Source organism: Phoca vitulina, unplaced genomic scaffold, assembly GCF_004348235.1.
Source record: "Phoca vitulina isolate PV1807 unplaced genomic scaffold, GSC_HSeal_1.0 scaffold73, whole genome shotgun sequence".
NCBI lineage: Eukaryota > Metazoa > Chordata > Mammalia > Carnivora > Phocidae > Phoca > Phoca vitulina.
The window spans coordinates 2,723,461-2,739,831 of record NW_022589776.1 but is presented as its reverse complement, the minus strand read 5'-3'; the positions used below and the strand labels follow the sequence as shown (position 1 = coordinate 2,739,831).

The 16,371-nt window shown below is 37.6% G+C and overlaps 1 protein-coding gene across 3 annotated transcripts in view; it reads right to left on the bottom strand.

Moving 5' to 3' along the window:
* The window catches only part of RABGAP1L (RAB GTPase activating protein 1 like), a 782,624-nt gene that overhangs the window by 141,598 nt on the left and 624,655 nt on the right, over positions 1-16,371 (bottom strand). For all 3 annotated transcript variants that reach the window (XM_032393375.1, XM_032393374.1, XM_032393376.1), the window contains one exon: positions 8,678-8,806. In XM_032393375.1, coding sequence (XP_032249266.1) covers positions 8,678-8,806 — 129 coding nt within the window. The remainder of the gene's footprint in view (positions 1-8,677; positions 8,807-16,371) is intronic.

Below are 16,371 nucleotides of genomic sequence, written 5' to 3'. Positions count from 1 at the left end.
ATTTAAGTTTTTTAGCATTTAGAGACTCATCTTTCCCATCCTCCAAACACCCATATCAGTCTCATGTCTTTTTTTTTTTTTTTAAGATTTATTTATTTATTTGACAGAGAGAGATGGAACAGAAGCAGGGGGAGTGGGAGAGGGAGAAGCAGGCTTCCCGTGGAGCAGGGAGCCCAATGTGGGGCTCGATCCCAGGACCCTGGGATCATGACCTGAGCCAAAGGCAGACGCTTAACGACTGAGCCACCCAGGTGCCCCTCAATCTCATGTCTTCTTATCTCTCTTGTACTTATTCTCTGGCTTGCTGGCCATCTCTTTCATCCCCCATCTTCTTCCCATTCTAACCTTCTCAGAAGAGTTGTTTTATCTTCCTTTCTCCATTTCCTCCCCTCCCATTTATTCCTTGAATCACTGGAGTTTATACTTCATCACTCCACTGAAACTGCTCTCACTAAGGCCATTAAGGACATCTTTATCATTAACTATTGCACAATGTCTGCTTTTCACTACCTTATATGACCTCTAAGCATTACTGACATTTATTCAACTTCTTCCTTCTTGAAAACAAATACCCTTTCCCTTAGCAGTCACACTTCACTTCTCTTCTGGGTTTCTTCCTGTCTTCTCAGTCTCACCAGCTTCTACTTCTCAGCCCATTTTTTTACATGTTAATGTACCTATCCTCAACGTTCCTTTCTGCTCCCCTATGAGAATTCACCCACTCTCATGGTTTCAATAGTGGGACATTCAAATACCTACTTTCAGCTCAGATCTCACTTCCATACCCATCCACTTACTTGATATTTCTATATATTTGGATATGAGATTGTGGATATACACTGCAAACTTAACATGTCCAACACTTCACACATTATCTTCCATCCTTGTAATTTGTTCTCCTTTGTTCTCTTTGCAGTGTGATTACTATCAAGTTGCCTAAGTAAGAATTCTGAAAGTCATCACAGGCTCTCTTCCCTGCCCTAATGCTCACATTTAATCACTAAGATCTCTTGATTCTATCTCTTGAATATCTCTGGAATCTGTCGATATTTCTCCAGCCCATAACAGATACTCTGGTCACTTCTCACCTGGATTACCGCAACCACCCCTGAATTGGTCTGTCACAAATATCTAATCTTACCCCTTTCAATCCATTCTCCACACAGCAGCCAGAAAGATCTTTCTAAAACAAACAGCTGATTATTTCTGCCTCTTATTTAAAACCCCTCAGTGCTTCCCATTGCTCCCAGGATAAAATCCAAATTGCTTACCATGGCTTACATGGCTCTGCACCAGCAGTCTGGCTCCTGCTTACTTTGTCTTCTCTCTATTTACTCCCCTCACCCCCATTCTCTAGTCATCAACTATGATTAGGGCTTGTTCAACACCACATTTTCTTACCTCTGGGCATATTCCCCTTGCTTCAGATACTCCTTAACTCCTGTTAACCCTTCAGGTCTTATCTTAACTCTTATTTCCTCTCAGAAGTTCTCTTGCATAGTTCCTGCACACAACAGGCACTCAAGAAATTAACTTCCTTTCCTAACTACTTTGTTTTAGTTTAACATCAAATTTTGAGGTTTTAATTTTGCTCAAATTATTTCACTAATAAAATCAAATGAAAGAGGCTGATTTCTATTTTTAAATATTCTTTTATGAAGATCTACCAACAGACTATTTTGAGTGATGTGATGAACTTTGCTACTAATGAGATGCATCACAAATGTGGCATTTGGAACATTTTTCCAAATAAAAATGAACAAGGAAGGAAGGAACGAATGAACAAACGAACGAACAGACAAGACTTGTTTCCCAGTCTTTGAAGAGCAATTCTCAGGGAGTTTGCATGTCCATAGAACTAAGGTATACACAGTACTCTAACTTTTATTACAGGTGTTTTACTCTTCTAGTTTATCCTTTTATTCTTATCAGAGCAATGCCAGCTAAATGCATTCCATTATAATTAAAAGATTCAAAATTTTAATATTTCATCATTTATCTACATAGCATTGAATTGTATGGAGAGGCATGAAAGAATTAAATCATATACGATGTCTAATATCTTAAATTTTTGACCAACAAGAATGGCAATTTCATCAATTCAACCTAATACAATATAAATGATGTTGAATAAAATTATATAGAACAACAGGCAGATCAAGAATAATTATAAAGGTTGTATGTATAAGCACTTGAATATCTATAGATATCACATTCATAAATTCTTATACTTTATAAAAATATCAATTTACTTAGCAAGTTTAAGACTGTCCCACAGTATACAGGCTAATTTTTTTTTGAGTTACTGAATTCCTTTTAAGAATCTAATGAAAGCTCTGGATCGTCTTACCTGGAAAAACAAAATGCTCATATGCTTGTGTTAAGAAATTCAAATTTCTACTGATTTAGAGTCCATGAAGCCAAGATTCAAGTTTAAGAAGGTCTATAGTAGCAGAATTTTTAACTACAAGTAACAAGTGAATAATGGTATTCAACAAAGCCTGAGGAAGTACAGGATATTCATATATTAAGTAAGCAAATGACTTTTCAAATCAAGTCTGATGGGTCAACATATTTTCCGATTATAACCTAGCTGAAACCATAGGCACAGGAAGATATGAGAAACATTTAAAATCATGTTAGTTAAATCAGAAAAAAACCCACAAAAACATTTTTGATATTTAATATTATACAGGTTTGAGAAGAATAAAGTTATTTATCTAATCCAGTGTGGTTTGTTAATACATCTTGTTGTACACATGCAGAAATAAACCACATATGGAACTAAGTTACTTTTCACCTGCAACTAACTGTTGCATCTATTTTAAAAGCAGTCAGTTCACTGCAATCACTCATCACCTAGTTCCTTAAAGTTAGAGGAAAGTGATTCATCTTGTTGGGTAATTAAATGAGAACATGTCAATTCAAAAAAGATATAATCATACACAAATACTAACTCTGAAAATAATTAAAATAATTTTTTTTTAAATTTTTGATATTCTATCTTTAATCTCAAGGCTGTAGATAAGAAATTGTGAGAGCAGCTTGTTTGCCTATTCCATACCTGCAGTCACCTCTGTCTGTGAATGCTTTGCCTAACACACAGCCTCGGTCTGTAAATCCATCATTCCCTAAACTTTGCAGTTGCCAGCATATTCTGCTACAAGGACGGCATGAGGACACACATCCTTACCACACCCCTACTTCCATTATTCATTGCCACACCTCAAACTCCACAACTTCTCACAAGTTGCAGCATATAAGAATGGGGAAGAGGGAGGTGGTGTGAACGGTATGACAGACCTCAGTGTTTTTTCAAAACAGCAAGCTGTTGTGAAATCGATTTAGTGGGTTATGATTACCTTTTCCATTTGAAGATTTTTCTTCAAGAAGTTTAAATGACACAGAATACAATACAGTAGTAGAAGAGGAAACATCAGAGTACATCACACATTGTAAGGGTATTTCTTCAGATATGTGTGTGGGGGGGGAGTCAGGGTTTTGATGTAAAAGCTATTTTAAAATGTAGGTCTCAGTTAAAAAACAATTTTAAATATTTAGGTTGGAAACCTATGCTCCAGTTCCAAAACAATCCTTGGATATTATACTACTTCCGTCTTCCTTCTCTGAGTTTCACCTCACGTCTACCTCATAATCACTTTATAAATTAAAATGATATCCTGTGATGCAAAATCAATATACAAAACTCTGTTGTATTTCAATACATGAATAAGAAACTACCAAAAAGAGAAATTAAGAAAACAATCCATTTTATAATTGCATCAAAAAATACCTTGGAATAAATTTAACCAAGGAAAGATCTGTACACTGAAAACTGTAAGACATTAATGAAAGAAACTAAAGAAGACACAAATAAATAGAAAGATATTCTGTGTTCACAGGTTAGATTAATATTGTTAAAAGGTCTATACACCCAAAGCAATCTATAGATCAATACAATCCCTATCAAAATTCCAATGACATCTTTCACAGAAACGGAACAAACAATTTTAAAATTTGCATAGAACCACAAAAGATCCCAAATACCCAAAGCAATCTTGAGAAAGAAGAACAAAGCTGGAGGCATCACACTCTCTGACTTCAACAACATTACAAAGCCAAAGTAATCAAAACAGTATGATAGCAGCATTAAAAAAAAAAAAGAAAACAGACACAGATCAATGGGACAGAATAGAGAAGCCAGAAATAAATCCGTGCATATATGGTCAATTAATTTACAACAAAGGAGCCAGGACATACTATGGGGAAAGGACAATTTCTTCAATAAATGGCGATGGAAAAACTGGACAGTCATATGCAAAAGAATGAAACTGGGCCACTATCTTATACCAAACACAAAAATTAACTCAAAATGGATTAAAAAACTTGAACATAAGACCTTAAACCATAAAACTCCTAGAAGAGGGGTGCCTGGCTGGCTCAGTCGTTAAGCGTCTGCCTTCAGCTCAGGTCATGATCCCAGGGTCCTGGGATCAAGCCCCACATCGGGCTCCCTGCTCAGCAGGAAGCCTGCTTCTCCCTCTCCCACTCCCCCTGCTTGTGTTCCTTCTCTCGCTATCTCTCTCTGTCAAATAAATAAATCTTAAAAAAAAGAAAAAAAAAATAGCTAAGATGGGCGCCTGGGTGGCTCCGTCACTAAGCGTCTGCCTTCGGCTCAGGTCATGATCCCAGGGTCCTGGGATCGAGCCCTGCATCGGGCTCCCTGCTCAGCGGGAAGCCTGCTTCTCCCTCTCCCACTCCCTCTGCTTGTGTTCCTGCTCTCGCTGTCTCTCTGTCAAATAAATAAATAAAATCTTAAAAAAAAAAAAAAAAACTTCTAGAAGAAAACATAGGTGGTGAGCTCCTTGATGTGTCTTGGTGATGATTTTTTTTGGATCTGACATCTAAAATAAATACAACAAAAGCAAAAATAAACCAAGTGGGACTACATCATACTAAAAAGTTTTACACAGAGGTGCCTGGGTGGCTCAGTTGGTTAAGTGTCTGACTCTTGATTTCAGCTCAGGTTTTGATCTCAGGATTGTGAGTTCAAGCCCCATGAGTTTAAACAAACAAACAAACAACAACTTTTGCACAGCAAAGAAAAACCATCAACAAAATGAAAAGGCAACCTATTGAATGGTAGAAAATATTTGCAAATCATATGTCTGATAAAGAGTTAATATCCAAAATATATAAAGAACTCCTATAACTCAACAGCAAAAAAAACAACAACAACAATCTGATTATAAACTGGGCAGAGGACCTGAACAGACATTTTTCCAAAGAAGACATACAGACAAACAACAGGTACATGAAAAGGTGCCCAGCACTACTAATCATCAGGGAAATGCAAATCAAAACCAAAATGAGATATCACTTCACATCTGTTAGAGTGGCTATTATCAAAAAGATAAGAAATAAGTGCTGGCCAGGATGTGGAGAAAAGGAAACCCTTCTGCAATTGTGGAAATGTAAATTGGTGCAGCCATTATGAAAATGAAGGTTCTTCAAAAAAATTAAAAACAAAACTACCATACAATCTAGTAATTTCACTTCTGGGTATTTATCTGAATAAAACAAAAACACTAATTTGAAAAGATAATATGCACCCCATGTTCATTACAGCATTATTTACAATAGCCAGCAATGGAAACCTAAATGGCCCCTGATGGATGAATGGCTAAAGAAAATGTAGCATACATGCACAAAGGAATATTATTCAGCCACAAAAAAGAATGAAATCTTGCCATTGGGCACAATATGGATGGAACTTGATGGCATTATGCTAAGTGAAATAGGTCAGACAGAAAAAGATAAATACCAGATGATCTCACTTATATGTAGAATCTTTTAAAACAAAAATACCAAGTTCAGGGATACAGAGAACAGACTGCCCGAGGCAGGGGGTAAGGTGGGTAAAATGGGTGAAGGGGGTCAAAAGGTACAAATTTCATTATAAAATGATGACATTATTCATTATAAAATAAATAAGTCATGGGGATATACTATACAGCATGATGACTATAGGTAATAATACCATACTGCTACTAGGAGAGTGGATCTTTAAAGTTCTTACCACAAGAAAAAAATATTTTGTAACTATGGATGGTGACAGGGGTTAACTGGACTTATTGTGGTGATCATTTCTCAATTTTGTGACTGAAACTAATATAGTGTTATCAACTATACCTTAATAAACATGGTGTCCTGTGAGTACTGTTTTATATAGCTAAGAAAAAGTTACTCTCCTTAGATAATGCAAAGACAAAAAACAAAACCCAAAACAAGACCTAAAAACAAAAAACAAAATCAAATAATTCATTATTACTTAAAATAAAAATTCATGTCTATCTGCTCATGTTCACACAAATTATTCTGGTTGCACATGTTCATTCCAGAAATAGCCCAATCAGATCCTATTTTGAACTTACTTTCTAACATTTTAAGTTTCTGTGTCTTTCAGATACCAAGTTTCTGGTTTGACCATTGTTAATCGCCTCCATCCTCTGAGGAGCTTCATAAATTATATTGGAAAAAATCCTTCCCTGTACATCTCACAATTTTGGATTGCTTCCTGGGTTTTCCATTCTCAGTGATTGTCCGATGCTACCAAATTTCCCTTGAAGACATTTAACTTTCTACCTTACCTGTACCTCCTAATTCTCTCATCTCATTCTTAGAAATGAATGTTTTATTTTAACAGATTCCTATAGTACTGTTCTAGTTACAGTACCTTTCTCTGACAGCTCTGGAACAATCAGAGGGCTGGAGCCTACCTTTCAAACATACCACCCAAAAAATTCAATCAAAGCCACCATGACTACTGAAATGTATTTTCAAAGTCTACAGACAAATGTGGCTCATACTTAGTCATTTGGCCCAGCCAAATAAAATAATTAGTCTGGAAGGCTTTACAAGTTTGCATTTCAGGATGAAGATTCAGAGGTTTGTTTTGCTTTAGTATCTTTGGAAAATGATTTTTTTTTTTAAATATAGAATTCATTTGAAAGACAATATATTTTTTCTCTTCAGTTATTTACTTTCAGCACTGAATTGTACTTTTCAACATTTAGAATTCACTTTAAAATAAGTTAAGATAAAAAACAACAGTGTTACACCAAAAAAGTGTTAGAGTGGGTATGATGCTTAAATGAAGTCTATGTCAAAGTACATTTTAAGTAATGAACTTAATAACCCAATGGCATCTCAATCTTCTAATCTCCTAATCCAAAATCTATGGAGTCATCTTGACTCCTCATTTCCTCTCATACTCATGTGTAATGTATCATGAAATCCTTTTGGTTCTCTTTCAGAATATACTCAGGTTCCAACTACCTCCGTCTCTACTCCATCTCTATCTCATTGTTATCACCCTGGTAAACTCTATCATTATTTCTCAACAGGATTACTGCAAAACCCCCTGTCTGACCTCCCTACTTCCACCCTTACTTTCTTGCAGTCTGTTTTCAACACAGTAAGTGCTGTGATCCTCTAAAACCTCAGACAGATCATATCACCCTTCCACTCAAAACCCTGCAAGAGCTACCCACTTCACTTAAAGTCTGAATCCTTACAAAGACCTACATTTTCTGGCTCCTTGTGAGCTCTCTAACTTCCTCTACTATTGCTCTCATTTTCATTCACTTCACTCCAGCTACATTGGCCTTCTTGCTGTTCTTCAAACCCACCAGGCATGAGCCAGCCTCAGGGCCTTTGAACTAGCTGTTGTCTCCACTGGAACGTTCTTCCCCTAGACATCTCCATGACTAACCCCTCTCCTTCACCTTTTTAATGAGGTCTACTTACTCTGAATACCTATTAACAACTGTAACTTTCCCTCTCCTCACCAATCCAGTCTTGCTTATTTCACCCTACTTTTCCTTTTTTCCTAGCTATTTATCACCTTCTAGCATATTAAATATATTATTCATTATTTTAGTCATTTATTGTCTGTTTCCTTCTGCAAGAACATAAGGTCCATAAGACATGGGATCTTTGTCTCTTTGTTCAGAAGGGAAATTTATATTTATGTCATAGTTAGGTAAGAAGATTCCCTAGTATATTCCAGAGGTACAAGAATTAACATCAATAAATTGGTTCCAAATCTTTAAAAAATGTGCTCTCTCATCTTGATACCATAATTTTCTTGATAGAAATTTCCATATCAAATTATTATATGAAACTTGTTTAGTTTTATGAGACATAGGCTAAGGAACAATATATCCATGACCATTTTGCAGATGTGGGGTGGGAATGGGCAGACCAAGACTCAAAGCTTTCCTAGTCCCTTGGAGAAAAGAAAGCACTGCCTAAGCAGGCTTTTCTTGCTTTGTCATAAATAATCCTAAAACAGATGGCCAAAAGCTAAATACTAAGTCTGCTGCTATGGAAACCACTATCACAGCAGTCCATTCTAGAGCCCTACCTATAAGATAAATGTTTGTCTTCCTATTGTTCCAATCTGAACCTACTAACTTTCACTCCAAGTCCTACTAGAAGGTATTATACACATACCAGCCTCACAAAAATGTCTGGGAGAGACTAGTTCATACACAGTATCACCTTAAACATAGTCAAAATCCAGCAATGTATAGAGAAAGGGTTTTATATAATTGGCCACGTTCTTTCTGCATTCAAGTTCTGTCTTTATTATATATAAATCCATGTACCTTACCTTAATATTGCAAGCCTGCTCCATCAGTCTTCTGGCATTTTCCTCCGCCCTGTATCTCTTTGGAAGCTGAACTCTGAAAAACTTTAAAGCACCTTCAAAATCAGCCTGCAGAAGATCTTCCTTTGAGGTCTGCAAAATAATCCCAAGAATCATCATTACATTTTAGCCTGCCTTCAGGACAAATACATTGAAAAAAGAATTTCTATTTTCCCAAATGCATCATTGTAGCTAAGATCTAGCTTAGTTCCACAAGCTATTAGGAATAGATTTCTAACCATAAGTCACCATAAATCCTAGGTGCAGTATAGGAATTAATTAATAGGCTAACATATTTAATTTACATAACCTGAAGATTAGAATGGTGGATCCCAGCAAAGCTAACCAAGTTACAGCTCTGGAGGGAAAAAAAAAAAAATGCCAGAAAAGGAAAAAATTTTAACTCTGGGTCTAATCTATGACTTTAGCTTGCTGGGTGTTCTAAGGATATTATTAGAAACTTGGCTGAAGACATAGACAATGTAATCAAAGCACATTAAAATTATATAATGAACACCTAATGGGAGAAGGACCTTTCAACTAATGACAACAGCAGTTCAAGAAAATAAGAAATTGATTGCCCACCTTAAAGAATGCTATGAAAAAGTAAATGAAGTGAATCACTTAACTAGCAAACTTCTTATGAAAACCGTTTGCAAAATTTACTTCTTCAAGAAATAACCACTTAAAAATAAATATATGCATGCATAGAAAAAAGATGGAAAGGAAATAAAAGGTTTCTCTGGATAGTGGGGTCATAGGGGTTTTTACCCTTATATTTTGCTGTATTTTCTGCAGTAAAGATTTTGTAATAAGAGGGGTGCCTGGGTGGCTCAGTCATTGGGTGTCTGCCTTCAGCTTGGGTCGTGGTCCCAGGGTCCTGGGATCAGGCCCCGCATCAGGCTCCCTGCTCTGCGGGAAGCCTGCTTCTCCCTCTCGTACTCCCCCTGCTTGTGTTCCCTCTCTCGCTATGTATCTGTCTGTCAAATAAATAAATAAAATCTTAAAAAAAAAAAAAGATTTTGTAATAAGAAAAACAATAAGGGGCGCCTGGCTGGCTCAGTGGGTAGAGCCGGTGACTCTTGATCTTCTTGGGGTTGTATGTCCAAGCCCCACACTGGGTGGGGAGCCAATTTAAAAAAAAAAAAAAGAAAAGAAAAAGAAAGGCCAGGGGCGCCTGGGTGGCTCAGTCGTTAAGCGTCTGCCTTCAGCTCGGGTCATGATCCCAGGGTCCTGGGATCGAGCCCTGCATCGGGCTCTCTGCTCGGCGGGAAGCCTGCTTCTCCCTCTCCCACTCCCCCTGCTTGTGTTCCCTCTTTCGCTGTGTTTCTGTCAAATAGATAAAATCTAAAAAAAAAAAAAAGAAAGGCCAGAAGTATTTTAATAAACAACTATAAGCAATCTTTGGCAAACACCCTGATACAAATTATAGATTAAGCAGACAGGGTACACAGAAGTAAGCCAAAGAGAAATAAGATGTTTTAAGAGTCAGAAATTATCGAAAACTTCAGTAATAAAATGAAAAAACAAAACAAACCAGGATGGCTAGAAATCATAAACTATGCGCTAGTTCAAAATATTACTTTATTTAGATTCAAATGTAGAGCTGATTAACCTTAAAGGCTGTCCTGAAAGAGTATAAGAAGTCAGAGAAATTCCTGCTCTTCACAGGGCCGGAATCATCTTCAGCACCCTGGTCCCCAAGCCATTAGACATGTCATCTCCTAGGTGAGCCACTGCAGTAACCCACTAACTGGTCTCCCCGTTTCCATTTTGTTCCCCACAATCCACTCTCCTTATCATAGCCAGATGATACCCTTTCACATCCTGTGGTTCTTCTGTGTAAAGCCCTCCAGAGCTTCCTACTGTGCTCAGAATGAAATCCAAAATTGTTACCATGGCCCACAAGACCCTTCATGATCTGGAGCCCCTGCCTTCCCCTCCAACCTCGTCTTGAACCACATCCCCCTCCTGTTCTCAAGCTCCAGGCACACTGGCCTTGTTCCTGTTTCTTGTACACACCAAGTTCATTCCTAACTGAAGGCAACTGCCCTTGCTGTTCCTTCCGCCTGGACAGTCTTCTCCCAGGTTTTCATAAGGATAGCAACTTTTTGTGATTTAGATTTTTAGCTCAAATGTAAAATCTGAGCGAGGCCTTTCCTGAGCACTTAAATTCTCCCCCACCCCCAGCCCATCAAGCAATTTCCCACCAACGCATTTTCCCATTTTACATCTGTTTCCTCCTAAGGAAAGGGGCCTTGTCTGTCTTGTTCGTTGCTGTATCCACAGTGACAAGAATAATAACCGGAATATAGGAGGTACTCAATTAAAATTTACTGAATGAATGAATTCTACTTTCATCTCCCTTACCTTTTAAACAGAAACATGTAAAATAAATTAATCTATTAATTCATACAACAGGCATTTCCACAGGGGTACCAGGTTGCCTCAGCTTTAGATCAGAAAGTAGAGCTAGGCTAACGGTAGCAGTGGAAAAACAAGCCTCGGTACATCTCAGATTGACTTCCTCCCTCGTGGATACTTAGACACGATGGCAATGATGAGTGGTAGAATGTTTAGCATGACAGAGTGCGATCAACTCACCTTAACTTAGTTGGAAAAGACTGTTATGGAAACGTCAGCCTAAAAGAGGGCTTCTCTGACCAAAGTATCAACTGTTGAACTGCTGGGAAAGCATCCGGCTGCCGGATATACCAGACACACTACATCCCCACTCTTCCTTTCTCACCTGTGATACTGGCTCTGACGATCAGCTCTCTGGTGACTGTCGGGAGAACTCAGGACACACTGCTTCTGGAGTTTGTGGGGAAGCAGGATGAGGAGCTATCTTCCCCACCCCAAAGCCTTTGAGGCCACTGCTTCTATTTTCTGGGCAACCAAGCTCTAGTTACCTGGTAACAGATGGCCCCAAAATGGTGGTGCAGTTCCTTGCCTGAAGGCAGTAGCATGATTACCTAATACTGCCCAAGGCCTAATTTCAAGTCCAGCCTCTGAGTTGGTGCAAAAGCAGAAAGGTGAGGATTAAAGCTGAGGAATCATACAGCCTGTGACATGTGACCTCTGGTCAGGCAGGGGTGGCCAGGTCAAAGAGATGCTGTCTGAAGGAGGCTACCCACTCAGGGGAGGTGCAGCAAGAAGCTCCCCACCTGGGTGGGGCTAAAGCCCAGCTGGGGCTGAGTCTCTGGAAGGCAGAATTCAGAGTGCCCTGCGACTGTCCTTTCCAAGACACTGCTTGCATTAATGATGTTCCAGATCCCATGGCCCACTCAGCTAAGCCCTGTCAGAGAGGCACTCTAACGATCACAGAGCAGAACGACTCAGGTAGACAGACATGTGGAAACTGCATGGTATTCGGTCCCCTAATCTCAGCTTCTAGGAAATAGCTGGCAATTAAAGACACTCAAACAAGGCTGCAAAGGATGAAATAAATTCATTCTGATCCCAACTCTGGCTAAATTGTGGTGCTGCCTACATCTTTACTGTTCTACTTCAAGAAGGGAGCATCTTCAACGTCAAGTATTTGAGAAGGAAATAAGGTAAGTCCTATGAGTGCATTTTATGAGCCCCAAAACAAATATAAGGGATGACAGTTTGGAAAGTTGTCTCTCTGTTAGTCAAATATGCTCAGGTACTGATATTTTAGTAGCTAAAAACAGTACCCTGCTCTCACTGACATTTTTAATTCCATAAAGCAGGCAGTCTAAGTTGTAAGAACTTATATTCCTGTCATGGACTGAAATAAAGCTAATTTCATTGTGAATTAAAAAAAAAAATATATATATATATATACACACATATATATATATATGCCAAAAGACAACCCTGGGGGGTGGGGTGGGGAACACGCCAATAAGCAAAAAGTATATTAACAAAAACCTTGCTTGACATTGCTCCAGAAGATAATCTGCAGTCCTACTTTGATTCTAAAGGGCTTTTTCCTCCAATTTTCTATCTTTAAGAGACTTCCATAATCATTAAGTATCACCTCCAAATATCTTTTTATGCCATAAGCAGATTATAAATTTATAGGGGTAACTCTCCATTTTCTGATGGCTGTATGTGAGAGGTTTTTCCCTCTACAATTGAGGAATAGATACCTCTTGGTCTGCAAAAATTTGGATACCTCACTAAGAATTTATCAGAAAGTTGTTTGGTTTTTTTAAATACTTTGTAAAAATCATAATTTGCATACATATGTGTGTGTATATACATAGTGGGATCATGCATTTTTTTACTGATGACATATTCACTTTCCCCAAAACGGAAAATATTTTTTAAAAGCCTAAGAGGTCTCACTACCCAGAGATAAACATAATTAACATTTCGTTACATTGCTTATAATCATTTTTTCCTATCCCTACACACATATTTAAGAAAATTTGAATCATATTGTACATATCATTTTTTTTTTAAGATTTTATTTATTTATTTGACAGAGAGACACAGCGAGAGAGGGAACACAAGCAGGCGGAGTGGGAGAGGGAGAAGCAGGCTTCCCGCCGAGCAGGGAGCCCGATGTGGGGCTCGATCCCAGGACCCGGGGATCATGACCTGAGCTGAAGGCAGACGCTTAACGACTGAGCCACCCAGACGCCCCTGTACATATCATCTTGTTAAATATATATGCTTCACAACCGTCAAGCATTAATGTAACAGTATTAGTCCAAAATATAAGTAGCAGCGCTTTCTATGAAACTAAAACATGACTTCACACGGCTTATTAATAAACTGGCTACGGAGATGTAAACTTAATTAACAGTTATAATTAAGTTTACATTTGTATGTATGAATGCTACCTGTCTACCCTGACAATGAAGAGAAGCTCACCACATGATCTTGTGATAAGACTCAAGCCTTAAAAATGCACCCCTAAAAGATAGACTAACATTTCAAGGACCAAACCAAGTATCCAAAAGAGGAGAGGCCAGCTTCTGGATATCGTTATCCATCTGTGCTCACTACAACAGAACTCCGTCAGGCTAGAAGAACTGATTTCAGCTGGAAAGGCTGTTCTTCAACTGGGAAATTCTTAAGAGTTTTTCTATATTGCCTTCAGAATGATCGTGAGGGAAAAGTATCATAATGAAAATGCAATTACTTTCCTGACATTATTTGTTAAGTAATATTAGCCAGAAGGTAACACAGACTAGAGTTAGGGAAATCTGAATAAGCAAAGACATGTTTTCTTTCCTTGCAAAATAGAGAACACTATCAGCTTTTAAATAAGAATAAATGATAACTTTTGAAAATTAGTGGTTTTATTAATACTCATCTTTTGCTCCCCAAACTTGCTGTCAAATCCTTTTAAGTGATGATATGGAACATGTTTATCAATTACACCTCCAAAGGGGATATTACTTCTTTCTTCATTTGAATAGAATTATATAAAAAGATTACCTGGACAATTAAAAACATTTCAACCAGTCCTACTTCTGTTTCCTTTCAAGTAGGTAAAGAGAAATATCCAGAGGGAAAAGGTAAGTAGGATTTTTGTTTGTTTGTTTAAGTAGGATGTTAATTTAGGTATCCTTCCCACTTCCCCCAGTAAAATGAATTAAGCACATTGCCAGGCACACGATAGACACCAACATAAATTTGTTCTATGAATTCATAAAAGCTCCACTTCAAGCACACCCAGTGTTAAAAAGTCACAATTAATAAAATGCAAATTAAAAAGTAGATGTAGGACTTATTTTAATATAAAAATTGACTTTTACATTTTGAAGGGCATCAGAAGTATGCGTGGCAACTTTTATATTTGGGTCTTTAAGTTTTAAGAGTTGTAATCTCTCTTCAATGAGCAATCCTTGCAGCAGTTAAAACAGAAGTAAGAATGGGAGACATACTTGCTCCTCTGGTTTTTCATTTCAATAATCAATCCTCCTTTGGATTCACTGTGCACAGTGCCCACAGTATCAGTATTGAAACTATAGCCAACACTGATATTAATACAGAACGACCTGGTAATAACTTCCCATGCCATATAACAGCTAATAAAATCTAAAGGGAGAAAAGGGAGATTTTGAACAGGAGTAGGATAAAAGTTTTTCCTTTTTCTTCAAATTTCACACACTTACAGAGTATGGACTCTGGCTATGTGTCACCGCTGATACCATTTTGAGTGTGTTTTTCCCACTGAAAAATTCAGTGCAAGAGTATCACATTTTAAAGTGATTTTTTTTTTTTTTTTAAAGAGGCAGGGTGGGTGGAAAGGAACAGTTCTAACATTTGGGTGTTAGCTCTAGATGCTTCTATTCTGAACCTCTCACGACTCTTGGATGATCAATCTTTCTTCCAGGGCCTCCGATAAGCAGCAAATCCTAGATTTGATTATTTTAGGGGATTGTTATTTTTTTTAAATCTAGGTATGGTTCTCTTTCTTACCTTCACTATTTTTACCACAAATGGCTTTTTCTTCCTTTATAGTGTCTAACAGGATTTCTATTCAGTAGAGACAGATTTTTGGAAGTCTGAAATCATTTGGAAGCACAGGCTTTAGGAGAGGGAAACATTACTTAGCTGGTATCTAGGATACCTGTATCTCTTGCTCTGGTATTCTAATTTCACCAAAGAAACGTGTGTTCGGTGAGTCAGCACATAGAATTTATGCCTTAGGGTAATATCTAAAATGAAGTACTTGTACCTGATTTGTTAAAGGGAAATTATTCTTTACTAGGTGTACCTCTGAAGGACTAGAAGCAAAAATTTCAAAGGTAATTTAAAGAAACCTTAAAACAAATTTTTCAAATGTGCTTGGTATTCTAGTAGTTTGATGGTCCCTCTGTGAATCAGGGGACAATGAATAAGGCTCAAAGTCCAAATCTACAACACTGTCTTGGCAAATCTTCATTTATTTGATCAGTCCATCAAGAAAATTAACTTACATGAAAAAAGAAAAACTACTGGAATCTTTAAAGTAAAATAAAGTATTTACATGTGTTTAACCTACATGCATTCATGTTTAAAACTTATCTAAAAACCAAAACTTCAGTGCCTGCCCTTTTCAGTGGTCATGGAAAGACTGCAATATTGCATGTGGCAGGATTCCTCTCAGGACCACCCTGTGCAGATCAGCCATCGATCCCACATCATTAGCCAGTCCAATAACACAAGGCTGAACAACTGTACTTCCTCCTGGTACACATGCTAAATAAACTTTACGCAGTAACTCATTGGATAGCTTATCTCAATTCACAGCCATATTGCTAATTAAAGGGCATGTGATTTCCCAAACTGTAGAGTACCCTAGTTCTATCAATAATCTTTTAAGTACAATACTGTATAACAAAATCAGAGATTGTCAAATGACCCTATAGACAACTCAGTACATACTTTTCACGTGTAATGCAAATGGCACCATTACCTAGACTCTGAATGTGAGAGCCCAAAACAACCTGAGAAACATACTACCTTGAATACCTAACTGGGCAACCAAGACAACTTCATATGGTTGTGACATACAGATCCACATGACCTCCAGAAGATCTGAAGCTTATGAACCTACCTCCTTGTGGATTTTATTGCTGATAATCTGTTTTAAAACTAGAGGCAGTTTAAATTCAACCCTAATGCAGATTTAAGTATGAGAGACAGTCTTAGTTATCCATTTATGTTTTCCTTCAAAGCAATGAAAGTGT